Raw genomic sequence first — 17427 nt, 5'->3', positions numbered from 1 at the left:
CAGAGGGCTCACAGTCTCCATCCCCATTTTACGGATAAGATAACCGAGGCACAGAGAAGCCGAGTGATCTGCCCAAAGTCACAGAGCACATGAGTGCGGAGTCTGGACTAGAACCCAGGTCCTCTCACTCCCACAGAGGGCTCACAGTCTCCATCCCCAGTTTACAGATAAGATAACCGAGGCACAGAGAAGCCAAGTGATCTGTCCAAAGTCACGGAGCACATGAGTGCGGAGTCTGGACTAGAACCCAGGTCCTCTCACTCCCACAGAGGGCTCACGGCCTCCATCCCCATTTTACGGATAAGATAACCGAGGCACAGAGAGGCCGAGTGATCTGCCCAAAGTCACGGAGCACATGAGTGCGGAGTCTGGACTAGAACCCAGGTCCTCTCACTCCCACAGAGGGCTCATGGTCTCCATCCCCATTTTACGGATAAGATAACCGAGGCACAGAGAAGCCGAGTGATCTGCCCAAAGTCACGGAGCACATGAATGCGGAGTCTGGACTAGAACCCAGGTCCTCTCACTGCCACAGAGGGCTCACGGTCTCCATCCCCATTCTACAGATAAGATAACCGAGGCACAGAGAAGCCGAGCGATCTGCCCAAAGGCACGGAGCACATGAGTGCGGAGTCTGGACTAGAACCCAGGTCCTCTCACTCCCACAGAGGGCTCACAGTCTCCATCCCCATTTTACGGATAAGATAACCGAGGCACAGAGAAGCCGAGTGATCTGCCCAAAGTCACGGAGCACATGATTGCGGAGTCTGGACTAGAACCCAGGTCCTCTCACTCCCACAGAGGGCTCACGGTCTCCATCCCCATTTTACGGATAAGATAACCGAGGCACAGAGAGGCCGAGTGATCTGCCCAAAGTCACGGAGCACATGAGTGCGGAGTCTGGACTAGAACCCAGGTCCTCTCACTGCCACAGAGGGCTCACGGTCTCCATCCCCATTCTACAGATAAGATAACCGAGGCACAGAGAAGCCGAGTGATCTGCCCAAAGTCACGGAGCACATGAGTGCGGAGTCTGGACTAGAACCCAGGTCCTCTCACTCCCACAGAGGGCTCACAGTCTCCATCCCCATTTTACGGATAAGATAACCGAGGCACAGAGAAGCCGAGTGATCTGCCCAAAGTCACGGAGCACATGAGTGCGGAGTCTGGACTAGAACCCAGGTCCTCTCGCTCCCACAGAGGGCTCACAGTCTCCATCCCCACTTTACAGATAGGATAACCGAGGCACAGAGAAGCCAAGTGATCTGTCCAAAGTCACGGAGCACATGAGTGCGGAGTCTGGACTAGAACCCAGGTCCTCTCACTCCCACAGAGGGCTCACGGTCCCCATCCCCATTTTACAGATAAGATAACCGAGGCACAGAGAAGCCGAGCGATCTGCCCAAAGTCACGGAGCACATGAGTGCGGAGTCTGGACTAGAACCCAGGTCCTCTCACTCCCACAGAGGGCTCACGGTCTCCATCCCCATTTTACAGATAAGATAACCGAGGCACAGAGAACCCGAGTGATCTGCCCAAAGTCACGGAGCACATGAGTGCGGAGTCTGGACTAGAACCCAGGTCCTTTCACTCCCACAGAGGGCTCACAGCCTCCATCCCCATTTTATGGATAAGATAACCGAGGCACAGAGAAGCCGAGCGATCTGCCCAAAGTCACGGAGCACATGAGTGCGGAGTCTGGACTAGAACCCAGGTCCTCTCACTCCCACAGAGGGCTCACAGCCTCCATCCCCATTTTATGGATAAGATAACCGAGGCACAGAGAAGCCGAGCGATCTGCCCAAAGTCACGGAGCACATGAGTGTGGAGTCTGGACTAGAACCCAGGTCCTCTCACTCCCAGGACTGTACTCTTTCTACCAGGTCACGCTGCCTCTCAGTCTTCCGGCCTTCCTCCTACGCCGAGTTTCATTCCCACCCACACTCTGATTTTGCTGTATCCTTGGGGAGCCGGAGCCAGGGAAATCGAGGCTTCCGGGGGACCGGAAAAGGCAGCTTAGACTTTTGGTTCGTCGTCTGCCTCCCCCTTTTCGACTGTGAGCCCGCTGATGGGTAGGGACCGTCTCTAGATGTTGCCGACTTGTACTTCCCAAGCGCTTAGTAATAATAATAATAATGATGATGGCATTTATTGAGCGCTTACTACGTGCAAAGCACGGTTCTAAGTGCTGGGGAGGTGACAAGGCGATCAGGTTGTCCCACGGGGGGCTCACAGTCTTCATCCCCATTTTCCAGATGAGGGAACTGAGGGCCAGAGAAGTGAAGTGACTTGCCCGAAGTCACACAGCCGACAGTTGCCGGAGCTGGGATTTGAACCCATGACCTCTGACTCCAAAGCCCACTAAAGGTCTACTGAGAGCTCACCTCCTCCAGGAGGCCTTCCCAGACTGAGCCCTCTCCTTCCTCTCCCTCTCTTCCCCCTCCCCATCCCCCCCACCTTACCTCCTTCCCCTCCCCACACCTCCTGTATGTATATATGTATATATGTTTGTACAGATTTATTACTCTATTTATTTAGAGTTATTATATTACTATTATATTAATTATATAGTATACATATAGTCTTAGATACTATAGCATTATATACTATATATAGTATATATAGCATTATATACTATAGTATTATATACTATATATATAGTATATACTATAGTATTATATACTACATATAGCATATATACAGTATTACATACTATATTATATACTATATATAGTATATATACTATATATACCATGCTATACTATATATATACTATATATTAATTATATAGTATAATATGTAAAATTATATATGTTAATTATATTAATTATATATTAATTATATTAAATTTGTATTAATTTATTTATTTATTATTTAGAACAGTGCTCTGCACATAGTAAGCACTTAACAAATGCCACTATTATTATTATTATTATTATTATTATTATTATTATTTATTTAACTTGTACATATTTATTCTATTTATTTTGTTAATATGTTTTGTTTTGTTGTCTGTCTCCCCCTTCTAGACTGTGAGCCCACTGTTGGGTAGGGGACCGTCTCTATATGTTGCCAGCTTGTACTTCCCAAGTGCTTAGTACAGTGCTCTGCACACAGTAAGCGCTCAATAAATACGATTGAATGAATGAATGAAAGCCCGTGCTCTTTCCACTGAGCCACGCTGCTTCTCCAGTCCAGTGCTCTGCACACAGTAAGCGCCCAATAAATGCGATTGAATGAATGAATGACTGGATAGAGCACAGGCCCGGGAGTTGGAAGGATCTGGGTTCTAATTCTGACTCTTCCATTCATTCATTCATTCAATCGTATTTATTGAGCGCTTACTGTGTGCAGAGCACTGGACTAAGCGCTCGGGAAGTACAAGTTGGCAACATATAGAGACGGTCCGGACCCAACAGTGGGCTCACAGTCTAGAAGACTGCGTATCAGCTGCATCATGTATCAGCTGTATGACTTTGGGCAAATCATTTAACTTCTCTGGGCCTCAGTTAGCTCACCTATACAATGGGGATTAAGATTGTGAGCCTGACATGGAACAGAGACTGTGTCCAATTTGTTTCGACCCCCGGCGCCTAGAATAGTAGCCGGCATAGAGTGAGTGCCGAACAAATACCATAAACGCGGAAATAAATGCTACTTTAATAAAGAAAAGAGGCCGAAGGAGATGGGGAGGTAGGTCGGGGGTGGCAGGGGGTCAGATCTGATTCCCGGAGAGAAGGCTGGGGACTGTGAGCCCACTGTTGGGTAGGGACTGCCTCTATATGTTGCCAACTTGTACTTCCCAAGCGCTTAGTACAGTGCTCTGCACACTGTAAGCGCTCAATAAATACGATTGATTGATTGATTGATTGATCTGGGGCCACCCCACCCGGCACTTCCCTCTCCCCCTCGCCCGCCGTCTGGAATGGCTGTGTGGTTTCAGTGACCTGGAGAAATCTGTGGAGAAGATCCAGCGGGATGTGCTCCACAGCCACCGCCTCATCCCCGTGGCCGAGCTGGAGGAGAAGGCCCTGCTGCTGCGCCAGCTTGGGGAGACGCTCACCGAGCTCAAGGGTGAGGGAGCGGCCGGGGGGCCGGTGGGGAGGGCCGGGGGGCCTCGTGGGGGGGGGGGTTTGGGGGGCGCCGAGCCCCTCCCGGCTCACCCCGATGTTGCCCGGCGGCCCGCAGCGCACTTCCCCGGCCTGCAGAGCAAGATGCGGGTGGTTCTGCGGGTGGAGGTGGAAGCCGTCAAGTTCCTGAAAGAGGAGCCGCACCGCCTGGATGGGCTGCTCAAACGCTGCAAGAGCGTGACCGATGCCCTGGCCCAGGCCCGCAGGTCAGCCCCCTCCCCAGTCAATCAATCAATCGTATTTATTGAGCGCCTACTGTGGGCAGAGCACTGGACGAAGCGCTTGGGAAGTCCAAGTTGGCAACATACGGAGGCGGTCCCTACCCAACAGTGGGCTCCTCACCCCCGACCAGGGTCCAGGCCTGCTGGAGAAGCGTCCCCCTCTCCCCTTCCCCGCCATGCTGAGCCTAGACACCCCCGAGACCCCGCGGTCCGCCTGAAGGGGAAGATCAGAACAGGAGGGAAAGAGAGGGCTCAGAGGGAGTGGGCAGGGAGGCTTCCTGGAGGGGGAGGCCGGGAGCCGCGCCGCCCATCAAAATGTCCCTCCTCACCCTGCTCCCCCCCGTTTCTTCCCCCAATCCTGCTCTTCCCTGTCCCTCTCTCTCTCTCTCTTTTTCCCCCTTCTTCCCTCCCACCCGACCCGGGCAGGCACGTGGATGAGGGGGCATGGCCACCCCCCCACACCTTGCTCAGTCAGTCGCCCAAGAAGATGGCACCCGAGAACGACTTCGGCAAGAGCCTGGACTTCGAGTTGCCCGGCAGCCCCCCGCTGGCCCTTCATGAGCTGGGAGGGTCCCTGGAAGGCCCACACCCCCCCAAAGGAGGCAACCCCGCCCGGGGTCCCGATGCCCCCTTGGTGCCAGCCAAGGTGGCCAGCGGGCCAGAAACGCCCAGCAAGAGGAGCGTGGACAAAGCCGTGTCCGTGGAGGTACCTGGGGATGACCAGCTAGCCGGGGCGTGGGGAACCGTTCCCTCCTTCCTCTCCCGAGGACCGGGGCCGATCGGCGGTATTTAGTGAGCGCTTACTGAGCGCCGAGCACTGTGCTAAGCTCTGGGGAGAGTACCGTATAGCAGAGGTGGTAGACACGATCCCCGCCCACGTGGCGCAGACATTAATATAAGCGGATGTGTACGTGAGTGTTGCGGGTCTGAGGGTGGGGTGAATATCAAGGTGTAGGTGACGCAGAAAGGTCAGGGAGATGGGGAAATGAGGATTTAATCGGGGCGGGCCTCTTGGAGGAGGTGTGGAGCGGGAGAGAGTGCCAGATCGGAGGGAGGATGTGGGCGAGGGGTTGGTGGCGAGATAGGTGAGATTGAGGTGCGGTGAGGGGGCTTTTGGAGGAGCGAAATGAGCGGACTGGGTTGTGGCGGGAAATTATGGAGGAAAGGTAGGAGGGGGCAAGGTGATTGAGGGCCTTAAAGCCGACTGTAAGGCTATTCCGTTTGACGCGGAGACGGATGGGCAACCGCTGGAGGGTCTTGAATGGAAAGATGTGGACTGAACCCCTTTTTTTAGCAAAACGATCCAGGCAGCAGAGTGAAGTGTGGACTGAAGTGGGGAGAGACAGGAGGCTGGGAGGGCAGCGAGAAGGCCAGGCCACGCCACACCTCCCTCCCCCTGGTCCCCAGCCCACCTGCCTCTCCTGGGGTCCAAGTCAGTCTCCCCCTTCATCTTTCCCCATTGTGGACTTTTTTTAAATGGAATTTGTTAAACGCTTACTATATGCTAAGAACTAAACGCCGGATAATCAGGCTAAGATTATGTCCCACGTGGGGTTCACAGTCTTAATCCCCATTTGGCAGACGAGGTAGCTGAAGCCCGGAGAAGTGAAGTGACTCACCCAAGGTCACCCGACAGACAAGTGGCAGAGCCGGTATTAGAACCCAGTTCCTTCTGACTCCCGGGCTCCAGGTTCTATCCGTTTCTCCGCCTGGGCGCTTCCCTCCTGTCCTCTAGACTGTAAACTCACTGTCGGCAGGGAATGTGTCTGTTATCTTGTATGATGTAGTGAACGAAGCACAGGCCCGGAAGACAGAAGGTCATGGGTTCTAGTCCCAGATCGCCACTTGTGCGCTGCGTGACCTGGGACAAGGCAGTTCACTTCTCTGCGCCTCAGTTACCTCATCTATAAAATGGGGATTGAGACTGGGAGCCCCACGTGGGACAGGGATTGCGTCCAACCCGATTTGCTCGTATCCACCCCAGTGCTTAGTCCAGTGCCTTAACACTGGACTTAACAAATACCATAACTCTAGAAGCAGCGTGGCTCAGTGGAAAGAGCCCGGGCTTTGGAGTCGGAGGTCATGGGTTCAAATTCCGGCTCCGCCACGTGTCAGCTGTGTGACTTTGGGCAAGTCACTTAACTTCTCTGTGCCTCAGTTCCCTCATCTGTAAAATGGGGATTAAGACTGCGAGCCCCCCGTGGGACAACCTCATCACCTTGTAAACTCCCCAGCGCTTAGAAAAGTGCTTTGCACAAAGTAAGCGCTTAATAAATGGCATCATGCCTCAGTTCCCTCATCTGTAAAATGGGGATTAAGACCGTGAGCTCCCTGTGGGGCAACCTCATCACCTTGTAACCTCCCCAGCGCTTAGAACAGTGCTTTGCACATAGTAAGTGCTTAATAAATGCCATCATGCCTCAGTTCCCTCATCTGTAAAGTGGGGATTAAGACTGTGAGCTACCTGTGGGGCAACCTCATCACCTTGTAACCTCCCCAGTGCTTAGAAAAGTGCTTTGCACATAGTAAGCGCTTAATAAATGCCATCATGCCTCAGTTCCCTCATCTGTAAAATGGGGATTAAGACCGTGAGCTCCCTGTGGGACAACCTCATCACCTTGTAACCTCCCCAGCGCTTAGAACAGTGCTCTGCACATAGTAACCGCTTGATAAATGCCATCATTATTATTACTATCATTATTATCATTAACAACCTCATCACCTTGTAACCTCCCCAGCGCTTAGAACAGTGCTCTGCACATAGTAAGCGCTTGATAAATGCCATCATTATTATTACTATCATTATTATTATGGACAACCTCATCACCTTGTAACTTCCCCAGTGCTTAGAACAGTACTCTGCACATAGTAAGCGCTTGATAAATGCCATCATTATTATTACTATCATTATTATCATTAACAACCTCATCACCTTGTAACCTCCCCAGCGCTTAGAACAGTGCTCTGCACATAGTAAGCGCTTGATAAATGCCATCATTATTATTACTATCATTATTATCATTAACAACCTCATCACCTTGTAACCTCCCCAGCGCTTAGAACAGTACTCTGCACATAGTAAGCGCTTGATAAATGCCATCGTTATCATTACTATCATTATTATTATTAACAACCTCATCACCTTGTAACCTCCCCAGCGCTTAGAACAGTGCTCTGCACATAGTAAGCGCTTGATAAATGCCATCATTATTATTACTATCATTATTATTATGGACAACCTCATCACCTTGTAACTTCCCCAGTGCTTAGAACAGTGCTCTGCACATAGTAACCGCTTGATAAATGCCATCATTATTATTACTATCATTATTATCATTAACAACCTCATCACCTTGTAACCTCCCCAGCGCTTAGAACAGTGCTCTGCACATAGTAAGCGCTTGATAAATGCCATCATTATTATTACTATCATTATTATCATTAACAACCTCATCACCTTGTAACCTCCCCAGCGCTTAGAACAGTGCTCTGCACATAGTAAGCGCTTGATAAATGCCATCATTATTATTACTATCATTATTATCATTAACAACCTCATCACCTTGTAACCTCCCCAGCGCTTAGAACAGTGCTCTGCACATAGTAAGCGCTTGATAAATGCCATCATTATTATTACTATCATTATTATTATGGACAACCTCATCACCTTGTAACTTCCCCAGTGCTTAGAACAGTGCTCTGCACATAGTAAGCGCTTGATAAATGCCATCATTATTATTACTATCATTATTATCATTAACAACCTCATCACCTTGTAACCTCCCCAGCGCTTAGAACAGTGCTCTGCACATAGTAAGCGCTTGATAAATGCCATCATTATTATTACTATCATTATTATCATTAACAACCTCATCACCTTGTAACCTCCCCAGCGCTTAGAACAGTGCTCTGCACATAGTAAGCGCTTGATAAATGCCATCATTATTATTACTATCATTATTATCATTAACAACCTCATCACCTTGTAACCTCCCCAGCGCTTAGAACAGTGCTCTGCACATAGTAAGCGCTTGATAAATGCCATCATTATTATTACTATCATTATTATCATTAACAACCTCATCACCTTGTAACCTCCCCAGCGCTTAGAACAGTACTCTGCACATAGTAAGCGCTTGATAAATGCCATCATTATTATCACTATCATTATTATCATTAACAACCTCATCACCCTGTAACCTCCCCAGCGCTTAGAACAGTGCTCTGCACATAGTAAGCGCTTGATAAATGCCATCATTATTATTACTATCATTATTATCATTAACAACCTCATCACCTTGTAACCTCCCCAGCGCTTAGAACAGTACTCTGCACATAGTAAGCGCTTGATAAGTGCCATCATTATTATTACTATCATTATTATCATTAACAACCTCATCACCTTGTAACCTCCCCAGCGCTTAGAACAGTACTCTGCACATAGTAAGCGCTTGATAAGTGCCATCATTATTATTACTATCATTATTATCATTAACAACCTCATCACCTTGTAACCTCCCCAGCGCTTAGAACAGTACTCTGCACATAGTAAGCGCTTGATAAGTGCCATCATTATTATTACTATCATTATTATTATTATTATTGTACTCTCCCGAGAGCTCAATAAATACGATCGGCCGGCAGACTGACGTAGAGAGGGGAAGGGGCCGGTCGCAGGTCTGGGATCTGGGATTCTCACACGACGCCTCCGCACCCCATATTCATTCAATCGTATTTATTGAGCACCGTGCTAAGCGCTTGGGAAGTCCAAGTTGGCAACATCTCGAGACGGTCCCTACCCAACATCCTGAGTCAGTGCCCGGGGAGCAGAGTGGGTGAGGGGTCGGGCCGAGCTCGGGGGGTCGAACCCGGGGCCCCTCCGTGCCCGCAGGCAGCGGAGCGCGACTGGGAGGAGAAGCGGGCGGCCCTGACGCAGTTCAGCACTCAGGACATCAGTCGCCTGCTGGAGGAGACGCAGGCTGAGCTCATGAAGGCCATCCCCGACCTGGACTTCGCCAGCAAGCACAAGGCGGGCGGCGGGGGCAGCGCCTCTCCCACGCCCGAACACAAGCCCGCCAAGGCCCAGCACGGGCAGAAGGCCAGCGCCCGCGTGGAGCCCAGCGGCCGGAGGGGCTCAGGTGTGCGGGCCACGGGTGGGTGGGTGGGTGAAGCGGAAAGACCCGGCAGCCCCAACGCGGTGGGCGACGCCGGGACGGGGCGGCCCCGGGCGGGAGGACGGGCTGAGGAGGTTGGCATCTCCCCAGGGGACAGTACGCCCGGCCCCAGAGACGTGGGCAAATCAATCAATCCATTCACTCAATCGTATTTATTGAGCCCTTACTGTGTGCAGAGCACTGGACTGAGCGCTTGGGAAGTCCAAGTTGGCAACATCTAGAGACGGTCCCTACCCGACGGCGGGCTCGCAGTCTAGACGGGGAGACAGACGACAGAACAAAACGTAGTAACCAAATGAAATGAATAGAATTGTAAATATCAATCAATCGTATTTATTGAACGCTTACTGTGTGCAGAGCACTGGACTGAGCGCTTGGGAAGTCCAAGTTGGCAACATCTAGAGACGGTCCCTACCCGACGGCGGGCTCGCAGTCTAGAAGGGGGAGACAGACGACAAAACAAAACATAGTAACCAAATGAAATGAATAGAATAGTAAATATCAATCAGTCGTATTTATTGAGCGCTTACTGTGTGCAGAGCACTGGACTGAGCGCTTGGGAAGTCCAAGTTGACAACATCTAGAGACGGTCCCTACCCGACGGCGGGCTCGCAGTCTAGAAGGGGGAGACAGACGACAAAACAAAACATATTAACCAAATGAAATAAATAGAATAGTAAATATCAATCAATCATATTTCTTGAGCGCTTACTGTGTGCAGAGCACTGGACTAAGTGCTTGGGAAGTCCAAGTTGGCAACATATAGAGACGGTCCCTACCCAACACTGGGCTCACAGTCTAGAAGAAATATGTACAAATAAAATAAATAGAGTAATAAATATGTACAAACATATATACAGGTGCTGCGGGGAGGGGAAGGAGGTACGGCAGGGGGGATGGTATTTGTTAAGCGTTTAGTAATAATGATAATGATGGTATTTATTAAGCGCTTACTATGTGCAGAGCACTGTTCTAAGCGCTGGGGAGGTTGCAGACTGATCAGGTTGTCCCACGGGGGGCTCACGGTCTTCATCCCCATTTTACAGACGAGGGAACTGAGGCCCAGAGAAGTGAAGTGACTCGCCCAAAGTCACACAGCTGACTATTGGCGGAGCTGGGATTTGAACCCATGATCTCTGACTCCAAAGCCCGGGCTCTTTCCACTGAGCCACGCTGCTTTATGTGCAGGGCACTGTACTAAGCGCTGGGGGGGAGACAAGCAAATTGGGTTGGACGCAGTCCTTGTCGCATGTGGGGCTCCCAGTATCAATCCCCATTTTGCAGATGAGGGAACTGAGGCCCAGAGAAGCGAAGTGACTCGCCCAAAGTCACACAGCAGACAAGCGACCGAGCTGGGATTAGAACCCATGACTTCTGATTCCCAGGCCCGTGGTCTACCCGCTATGCCACGCACGGAATTCATTATGATGATTATCATTACTGATAATGAATACCATTGATGAATAATATCAATTGATATTAATTGCTAACATTAATTGTTAATGATAATAGTATTTGTTAAGCACTTACTGTGTGTCAAGCACTGTTCTATGCACTGGGGTAGGTACAAGCTAATCAGGTTGGACATAGTCCCTCTCCCACTCAATCTTAATCCCCATTTCAGGAGCGTGGCTCAGTGGAAAGAGCCCGGGCTTTGGAGTCCGAGGTCATGGGTTCAAATCCTGGCTCCACCAATTGTCAGCTATGTGACTTTGAGCAAGTCACTTCACTTCTCTGGGCCTCAGTTCCCTCATCTGTAAAATGGGGATGAAGACTGTGAGCCCCCACCGTGGGACAATCTGATCACCTTGTAACCTCCCCGGTGCTTAGAACAGTGCTTTGCACGTAGTAAGCGCTTAATGAATGCCATCATCATTATTATTATTATTATTAATTTCACAGGTGAGGTAACTGAGGCCCAGAGAAGTGAAGTGGAGGGTCATACTGCAGCTAGGTGGTGGAGCTGGATTAGAACCCAGGTCCTACTGATGACCAGGCCCGAGCTCTATCCACTAAGTCATGCTGCTTCTCATTTATTGAGCACCTACCATGGGCAGAGTGCTGTGCTAACCACCTGGGAGAGTACAACTTGAGAGAATTAGCAGAAATGTTCCCCGCCCGTAATGAGTGTGTGCTACTGGGCTTCTGATATTGTTATACTGTCCTCTCCCGAGCACTTAGTACAATGTTCCATCATCCATCGTATTTATTGAGCGCTTACTGTGTGCAGAGCACACACACAGAGCTCCACACACAGTAAGCGCTCAATAAACGATCGATTAATAATGATGGCATTTATTAAGCGCTTACTCTGTGCAAAGCACCGTTCTAAGCGCTGGGGAGGATAGAAGGTGATCAGGTTGTCCCACAGCGGGCTCAGTCTTCATCCCCATTTTCCAGATGAGGGAACCGAGGCCCAGAGAAGTGAAGCGGCCTGCCCGAAGTCACCCAGCTGACACTTGGCGGAGCCGGGGTTTGAACCCATGACCTCTGACTCCAAAGCCCGGGCTCCTTCCAGTGAGCCACGATTGATTCTGTTGGGAGTCAGAGTCGCTGTAGGAGCGGGGAAGCCAGACCCCCGCCCCAGTTTGGGGCGCTGAGGCTGGCACCGTGACAGCCCCCCTTCCACCATGCCATCTGCAGACGAGCTGACGGTGCCCAGGTACCGGACGGAGAAGCCTTCCAAGTCGCCTCCCCCGCCCCCTCCGCGTCGGAGTTTCCCCTCATCCCACGGGCTCACCACCACCCGTACCGGCGAGGTCGTGGTCACCAGCAAGAAGGACACGGCCTTTATCAAGGTACTCCTTGCCCGGCCCCTGCCCACCTGGGTTCCTCCCAGGGGACCAAGGATGGAGCTTCTGTGCCCCGTCACCCTCACTGGGCCCCCACTGGGTGAGCCTTTTCCCCCAAGAGGGGCATCTCCGTACCCCAGGGTGGGCGGAGGGCAGCGAGGCCCATCGGGGTCGGATGGGGTGCGGTGGGCCCTGACGGGGGGCGGCTCTCGCAGAAGGCGGAATCGGAGGAGCTGGAGGTGCAGAAGCCCCAGGTGAGGCTGCGCCGGACGGTGTCTGAGGTGGCCCGCCCGGCCTCCACGCCTCCCGTCATGGCCTCCGCCGTCAAAGACGAGGACGACGAGGAGCGGATCATCGCCGAGCTGGAGGTGGGTCTGGGGTCCCTGGGGCTGGGCGGAGGGGGGGCAGACTGTCCGCCCGGGCCCTGGGGCAGCCGGAGGGTCAGGGAGGAGAGAGCAGGAGCCCCGGTCCCGTCCTCGGCTCTGCCCCGTGCCACCGGGCGGCTGGCCTCCGACCCCATTTCGGCCCTGCTGTCCTGGAGGTCCGAACCCGGGGCCCCGGCTTGGGGGTCCAGGCCGAAACCCACAAGGTGGGCCTGGGGAGGGGGGAGGGCCTTGGCCCCTGGGCTCTCTGACAGCCAAGGCGCTGGCCTTCGAGGGGTAGACCAGCTCAGATGGGACAGGGCCCAGGGAGTCGGGGGACAAACCTTCTCCGCCGGGGAGGGGGGTGGGGCCTCACTCCACCTCAATGCCCCCCACACACACCTTCATGTCCCCCACTCACCACCTCCATGCCCCCCTTCCACCACCCCCTTTCATGCCCCCTCCTCCTCCTCCTCCTCCTTTTCCACCTCCCTGCCCACTCTTCTTCCACCTCTATTTTCCTGTCCCCTCCTCTTCAGCTTTCCTGTCCCCTCCTCCTCCTCAACTTTCCTGTCCCCTCCTCCTCCTCCTCCTCAACTTTCCTGTCTCCTCCTCCTCCTCCTCCTCCTCCTGAACCTTCCTGTCTCCTCCTCCTCCTCAACTTTCCTGTCTCCTCCTCCTCCTCCTCAACTTTCCTGTCTCCCCCTCCTCCTCCTCCTCAACTTTCCTGTCTCCTCCTCCTCCTCTTCCTCAACTTTCCTGTCTCCTCCTCCTCCTCCTCCTCCTCAACTTTCCTTTCTCCTCCTCCTCCTCCTAAGCTTTCCTGTCTCCTCCTCCTCCTCAACTTTCCTGTCTCCTCCTCCTCCTCAAATTTCCTGTCTCCTCCTCCTTAACTTTCCTGTCTCCTCCTCCTCCTCCTCCTCTTCCACCCTCCTGCCCCCTCCTCCACCACCTTTCTGCCCCCTCCTCCTCCTCCACCCTTCCTCCTCTTCCTTGCCCCCTCCTCGTCCTCCACCCCCCTGCCCCTTTCCTCCTCCCTGCCCCCACACTGGAACTTGAACCAAAGACCCCGGCACCCAGCCCCGCCGCCACCACCTCACCGAGACTCTTTGCCCTTCCCTCCTCAACCTCCAAACCCGTGGGCAGCTGGGCCCCTCCATGCCCATAAGCAGCTGTGCCCATCCTCCCCCCGGGCCGGCCCCTCTGAGTTGTAGGTAGAGGGCCCTGCCCCGTCTGGGACTCCCGACTGCCCCTCAGTGCTCCCGACCTCTGACTTCCCAGGTGTTTGAGAGAAGCTCCATGCCCTCCCTCCCCCCCATGCCCCGCTGCCAACCGCTCCTGGCCTCCAGGCCCCTCTCGGGGCCCCCCAGGGTCTCGTCCCTGGGCCCCGGATGGAAGGTAAAACCACCCCCCCCTCAACCCTCCAACTCCTGCCACCTCCCTGCTCTGCTGCTGCTCCTCTCACTGACCACTGTCCCTCTTGGCCTCTGCCCTGCCCTTCTCCGGCTCCCGGTTTAACACGCTGACACCGCTCACTGTCTCTGCGTCCCCTCCACTGACCTCCGCGTGACCGAGACGGGCACTAGACCCCGCATCCCCTGGGGGCCAGCCTGCCTGTGCCCTCGCCAGCCTGGCACGGCTCCGTACACCACTTCAGGCCTTGAGATCTGAAAATGACCTTTGAGCCCAGACTTTAGGAAGGGCACTGCCGGGCACTGGATAGCTCAGTCTGGGCCAGTGACTGCCTCAGTGGTGCTCTTTGCCAGCATTCCTCTCAGCCATGGCAACCGGGGAAAGTATCTCTTAGCCTCCCGTCCCAAGTTCGGTTGGGTCCTCACCGGGCTCCCTCTCCCTGTACTTCTTGCGGTCAGGAAGTCCTTCCTGTTGTCTAATTTCTATCCCTCCTGCTGCAGTCAAATCTTCTTTCCTCTTACCCTGTCCCTTGTGCAACTTGAGGGCTGGGGTTCCCGGCCCTGCATGATAGTTTTGCGGTTTGGAGTTTGGGAGGGGCGGGCGCTTGTGTGTGTTTGTGTGTGATTCATTCAGTTGTACTTACTGTGTGCAAAGCACTGTACTAAGCGCTTGGGAGAGTACGCTGTAACAGTAAACAGACACATTCCCTGCCCACAAAGAGGGAGACAGACATTAATAGAAGTAAATGGCAGATATATACATAAGATCCTCGCTGGAATCTTGCCGGGGCCCCTGGCAGACGAGGGTACAGCGTGCCTGGGGCAGCCCCCAAGGATCCGATAGCTGTCCAAGGTGGGCAGGGAAGGGCTTCGGTGTGCCCAGGCGGGGAGTAGGGTAGTGCCGTCGAGAGATGTGCCCATTCTGGAGAGCGGTGCGTTGGCCCTGGGCTCCCTTCCAATGTTCTCTCGGCCTGGCAGCTTTCCTGGTCCGCCCGGCCCCCGTCCTCCACTGCGGGGGGTCTAAGCCAGGCTGGTGAGCCTGGCCCCATGGCCGTGGTTGGGCTCAGCCACGCTACCGAGGACGACGCTTCCCTCGGGCACTGCCCGAGGCAAGCTAACCCATCTGCGTCCCGTTGTGCCGTCAGGCAGTGGAGACTGGTGGGCATCACGCCAGCATGGGCATCCTCACCGGGAGCCTTCCACGAAGCTTTGTCTCCCAGGCGGGCCAGGTAACTCCATGGCATGCGGGGGGTCGGGGGGATGTGCCCTCACCCGCGTCCAGGTCTGCAGCCGGAGGGGGGCCGCTACGTATCTGGCTACCTCAGCTTGAGGACATCCTGTCGTCCGATGGGTTTGGGTTGCCGTCGAGGTCTGAGGGTGGCAGGGCTTCACCTGCTGGGGCCCGCAGTCCGGCTCAGGTGCTGGGGGGGGTGGGGAGCGGGACAAAGAGACCCAGCCCTGCCTGCCAGGCAGAGCGTGCCAGGTGAGGCTGGCAGGATCAGCTAGGAAGGCTGTGGTGCCACCCTGGGAGTTGCGGGTGGGGATCTCTCCCCAGCCTCCTCGCTCACACTCCCCCCTTCATTCCCCCTCCAGGCCTCGACCATCCCCAGAGCCTTCTGTGTCCCCCAAATCATCCTCACTCTGTGTGACCCCGTCCCCCCGACGCCTCCAGAAGAGGTGGGCGTGAGAAGATGCGACCCCCTGCCCCCGCGGGCACAGCCCGACACGGAGGATGAAGGGCATAAGGCGGGGGCCCCACCCCATCTGGGGGGCAGCAAGTCGCTCGGCCTACTCTTGCCAGCTGCGGCTCTGCTGGCCCCGCCGTGCCATCTGGCGGCCCCTCACACCCCCGAATCTGGAAACAGCGAGCTGCCAGAGAAGGAGATGGCGGGATTTGGGGCTACTGGCACTGAGATCTGGGCACTGATGGCGCATGACGTCCGGGCGCTCGGAGAAGAGGAAAGGGCCGATCCTAGTGCCTGGAAGCCCGGAGATGGGGAAGATGGGGACTGGTCCTCCAGTGTCCAGAACCCGGGCATCTCCCCGGGTACCGACCCCACCATGGGGGCCCTGGAAGAGGCCGGGGGTGCCCGGACAGGAGTCGAAGAGAAGCCTGGACCCCTTCCAGACCAAGGTCCCCGCCCCCGGGCCCCCCGGGTCACCCTGCTGCCTGGCTCAGACACGGGCAGGGGCGAAGCGGGGACGTGGCCTGGAAGTGGTCCCCCTGTGCCGGTCCCGGGCAGACAGCCGCGTTGCCAGCGCCTGGACAGTCTAGAGGAGATGTTCTGGGAGCTGGAGGCCACGCTGAGCAAAATGGAGGCCGCTGCCCTCCACCCCGTCCGCCCGTGGCTGCCCACACCGACCCCGAAGATGGCACCGCCGCATACCGAGGGGCCCGCATCCCACCGGCCCTGCCTGCAGGTGGCTGCCCACGTGTCTCTTCTCCCTTCACTGTGCTCTTTTTGGCCTTCTCTTCTGGAAATCCTCTCCTTCCGAGCCGGCTGGGGGTTCCCTGCTGTCGGGGGGCAGGTGTCCGGGAAGCCAGATTCTTCCCCCCAGCTCTTCCCCTCACGAGGTCTCACAAGCCCCCCTCCAGGAGCATCGGGCGCCGGGACCTCTGACCCCCTTTCCGGCCTCAGGCCAGCCCGCCCCTCTCCACCTCTCTTCTGTACCCACCTTGCCCACTCGGAAAATAAAACTGTTGCTTTCTCTCCAGCCACCGCCCCCCCACATCGCCCAACCCTCCCGGCTCTGTCCTTTCTTCTCCTCGTCTCTGTCTCTGGCTTCGTTGTCTCCTGCTTTTTGTCTCTGCAGTTCTCCTCTCTCAGCCATGCCCTTTGGCTTGGGAGGTTTTTCTCCTCGGGGCACAAGAGATAGACCTCGGGGTGCCTACTGGGGCACCTACAGGGTGCCATTGAAGTAGGATGGCGGGAAGGGGAGGAGATCAGTGAGAGAGACAGTGAGCTGGGTTGTGGCAGCCTTGCCCACAGTGGCCAACTCTGTGGCCTATTCCAACCTCCCTCCCACATCCTCCATCTGGGAGCAGATGCCCTTCAGAGGGCTCCTCTCCCTCTCTACCCACCATGGGAAGACGTCCTTTTGCGGACTCTGCCCGGTCCAGCCCTTCGGGGTGACCCAGGGTGGTCCCTCCCTCCCTGCCTCGTGAGCACTGACCCACCAAGAGGGAGATGGGAGCCCTTGCCTTGACTTCCCTCAGCGGATGGGGTTGTCGGGAGGGCCCAGGACCACCCCGGCCCGACCGCAGAGCCCCTGCTGCCACCCTGCTCCCCTCTCCCCCCCCCCACACCAGGCACTCCCGTCCCTCCCCTGTCTCCC

General features: G+C 54.8%; 2 protein-coding genes across 2 annotated transcripts in view; both read left to right on the top strand.

The window, feature by feature from the left end:
- Positions 1–17427, top strand: part of SRCIN1 (SRC kinase signaling inhibitor 1) — a 118005-nt gene that overhangs the window by 96682 nt on the left and 3896 nt on the right. The window contains exons 13-18 of the mRNA XM_038753839.1: positions 3944–4074; positions 4189–4336; positions 4778–5057; positions 9243–9489; positions 12169–12323; positions 12533–12685. Of these exons, the coding sequence (XP_038609767.1) occupies positions 3944–4074; positions 4189–4336; positions 4778–5057; positions 9243–9489; positions 12169–12323; positions 12533–12685 (1114 nt within the window). The remainder of the gene's footprint in view (positions 1–3943; positions 4075–4188; positions 4337–4777; positions 5058–9242; positions 9490–12168; positions 12324–12532; positions 12686–17427) is intronic.
- Positions 14804–17407, top strand: LOC119934367 (translation initiation factor IF-2-like). The gene is made up of 2 exons (XM_038753838.1): positions 14804–15320; positions 15685–17407. Exons 1-2 carry the CDS (start codon positions 15267–15269, stop codon positions 16966–16968), a joined length of 1338 nt encoding a protein of 445 aa, XP_038609766.1. The 5' UTR covers positions 14804–15266; the 3' UTR covers positions 16969–17407.

The sequence above is a fragment of the Tachyglossus aculeatus genome, chromosome 11 (genome assembly GCF_015852505.1).
Source record: "Tachyglossus aculeatus isolate mTacAcu1 chromosome 11, mTacAcu1.pri, whole genome shotgun sequence".
NCBI lineage: Eukaryota > Metazoa > Chordata > Mammalia > Monotremata > Tachyglossidae > Tachyglossus > Tachyglossus aculeatus.
Note: the sequence above shows the minus strand (reverse complement) of the source record. Positions and strands in the feature narration are given on the sequence as shown.

What these genes read in the sequence shown, in the direction of transcription:
- LOC119934367 (XM_038753838.1), top strand. Translation starts at nt 15,267, where the DNA reads ATGGGCATCCTCACCGGGAGCCTTCCACGAAGCTTTGTCTCCCAGGCG. An exon ending in TTGTCTCCCAGGCGGGCCAG is followed by an intron (nt 15,321 to 15,684) that starts GTAACTCCATGG and finishes TTCCCCCTCCAG; the next exon opens with GCCTCGACCATCCCCAGAGC.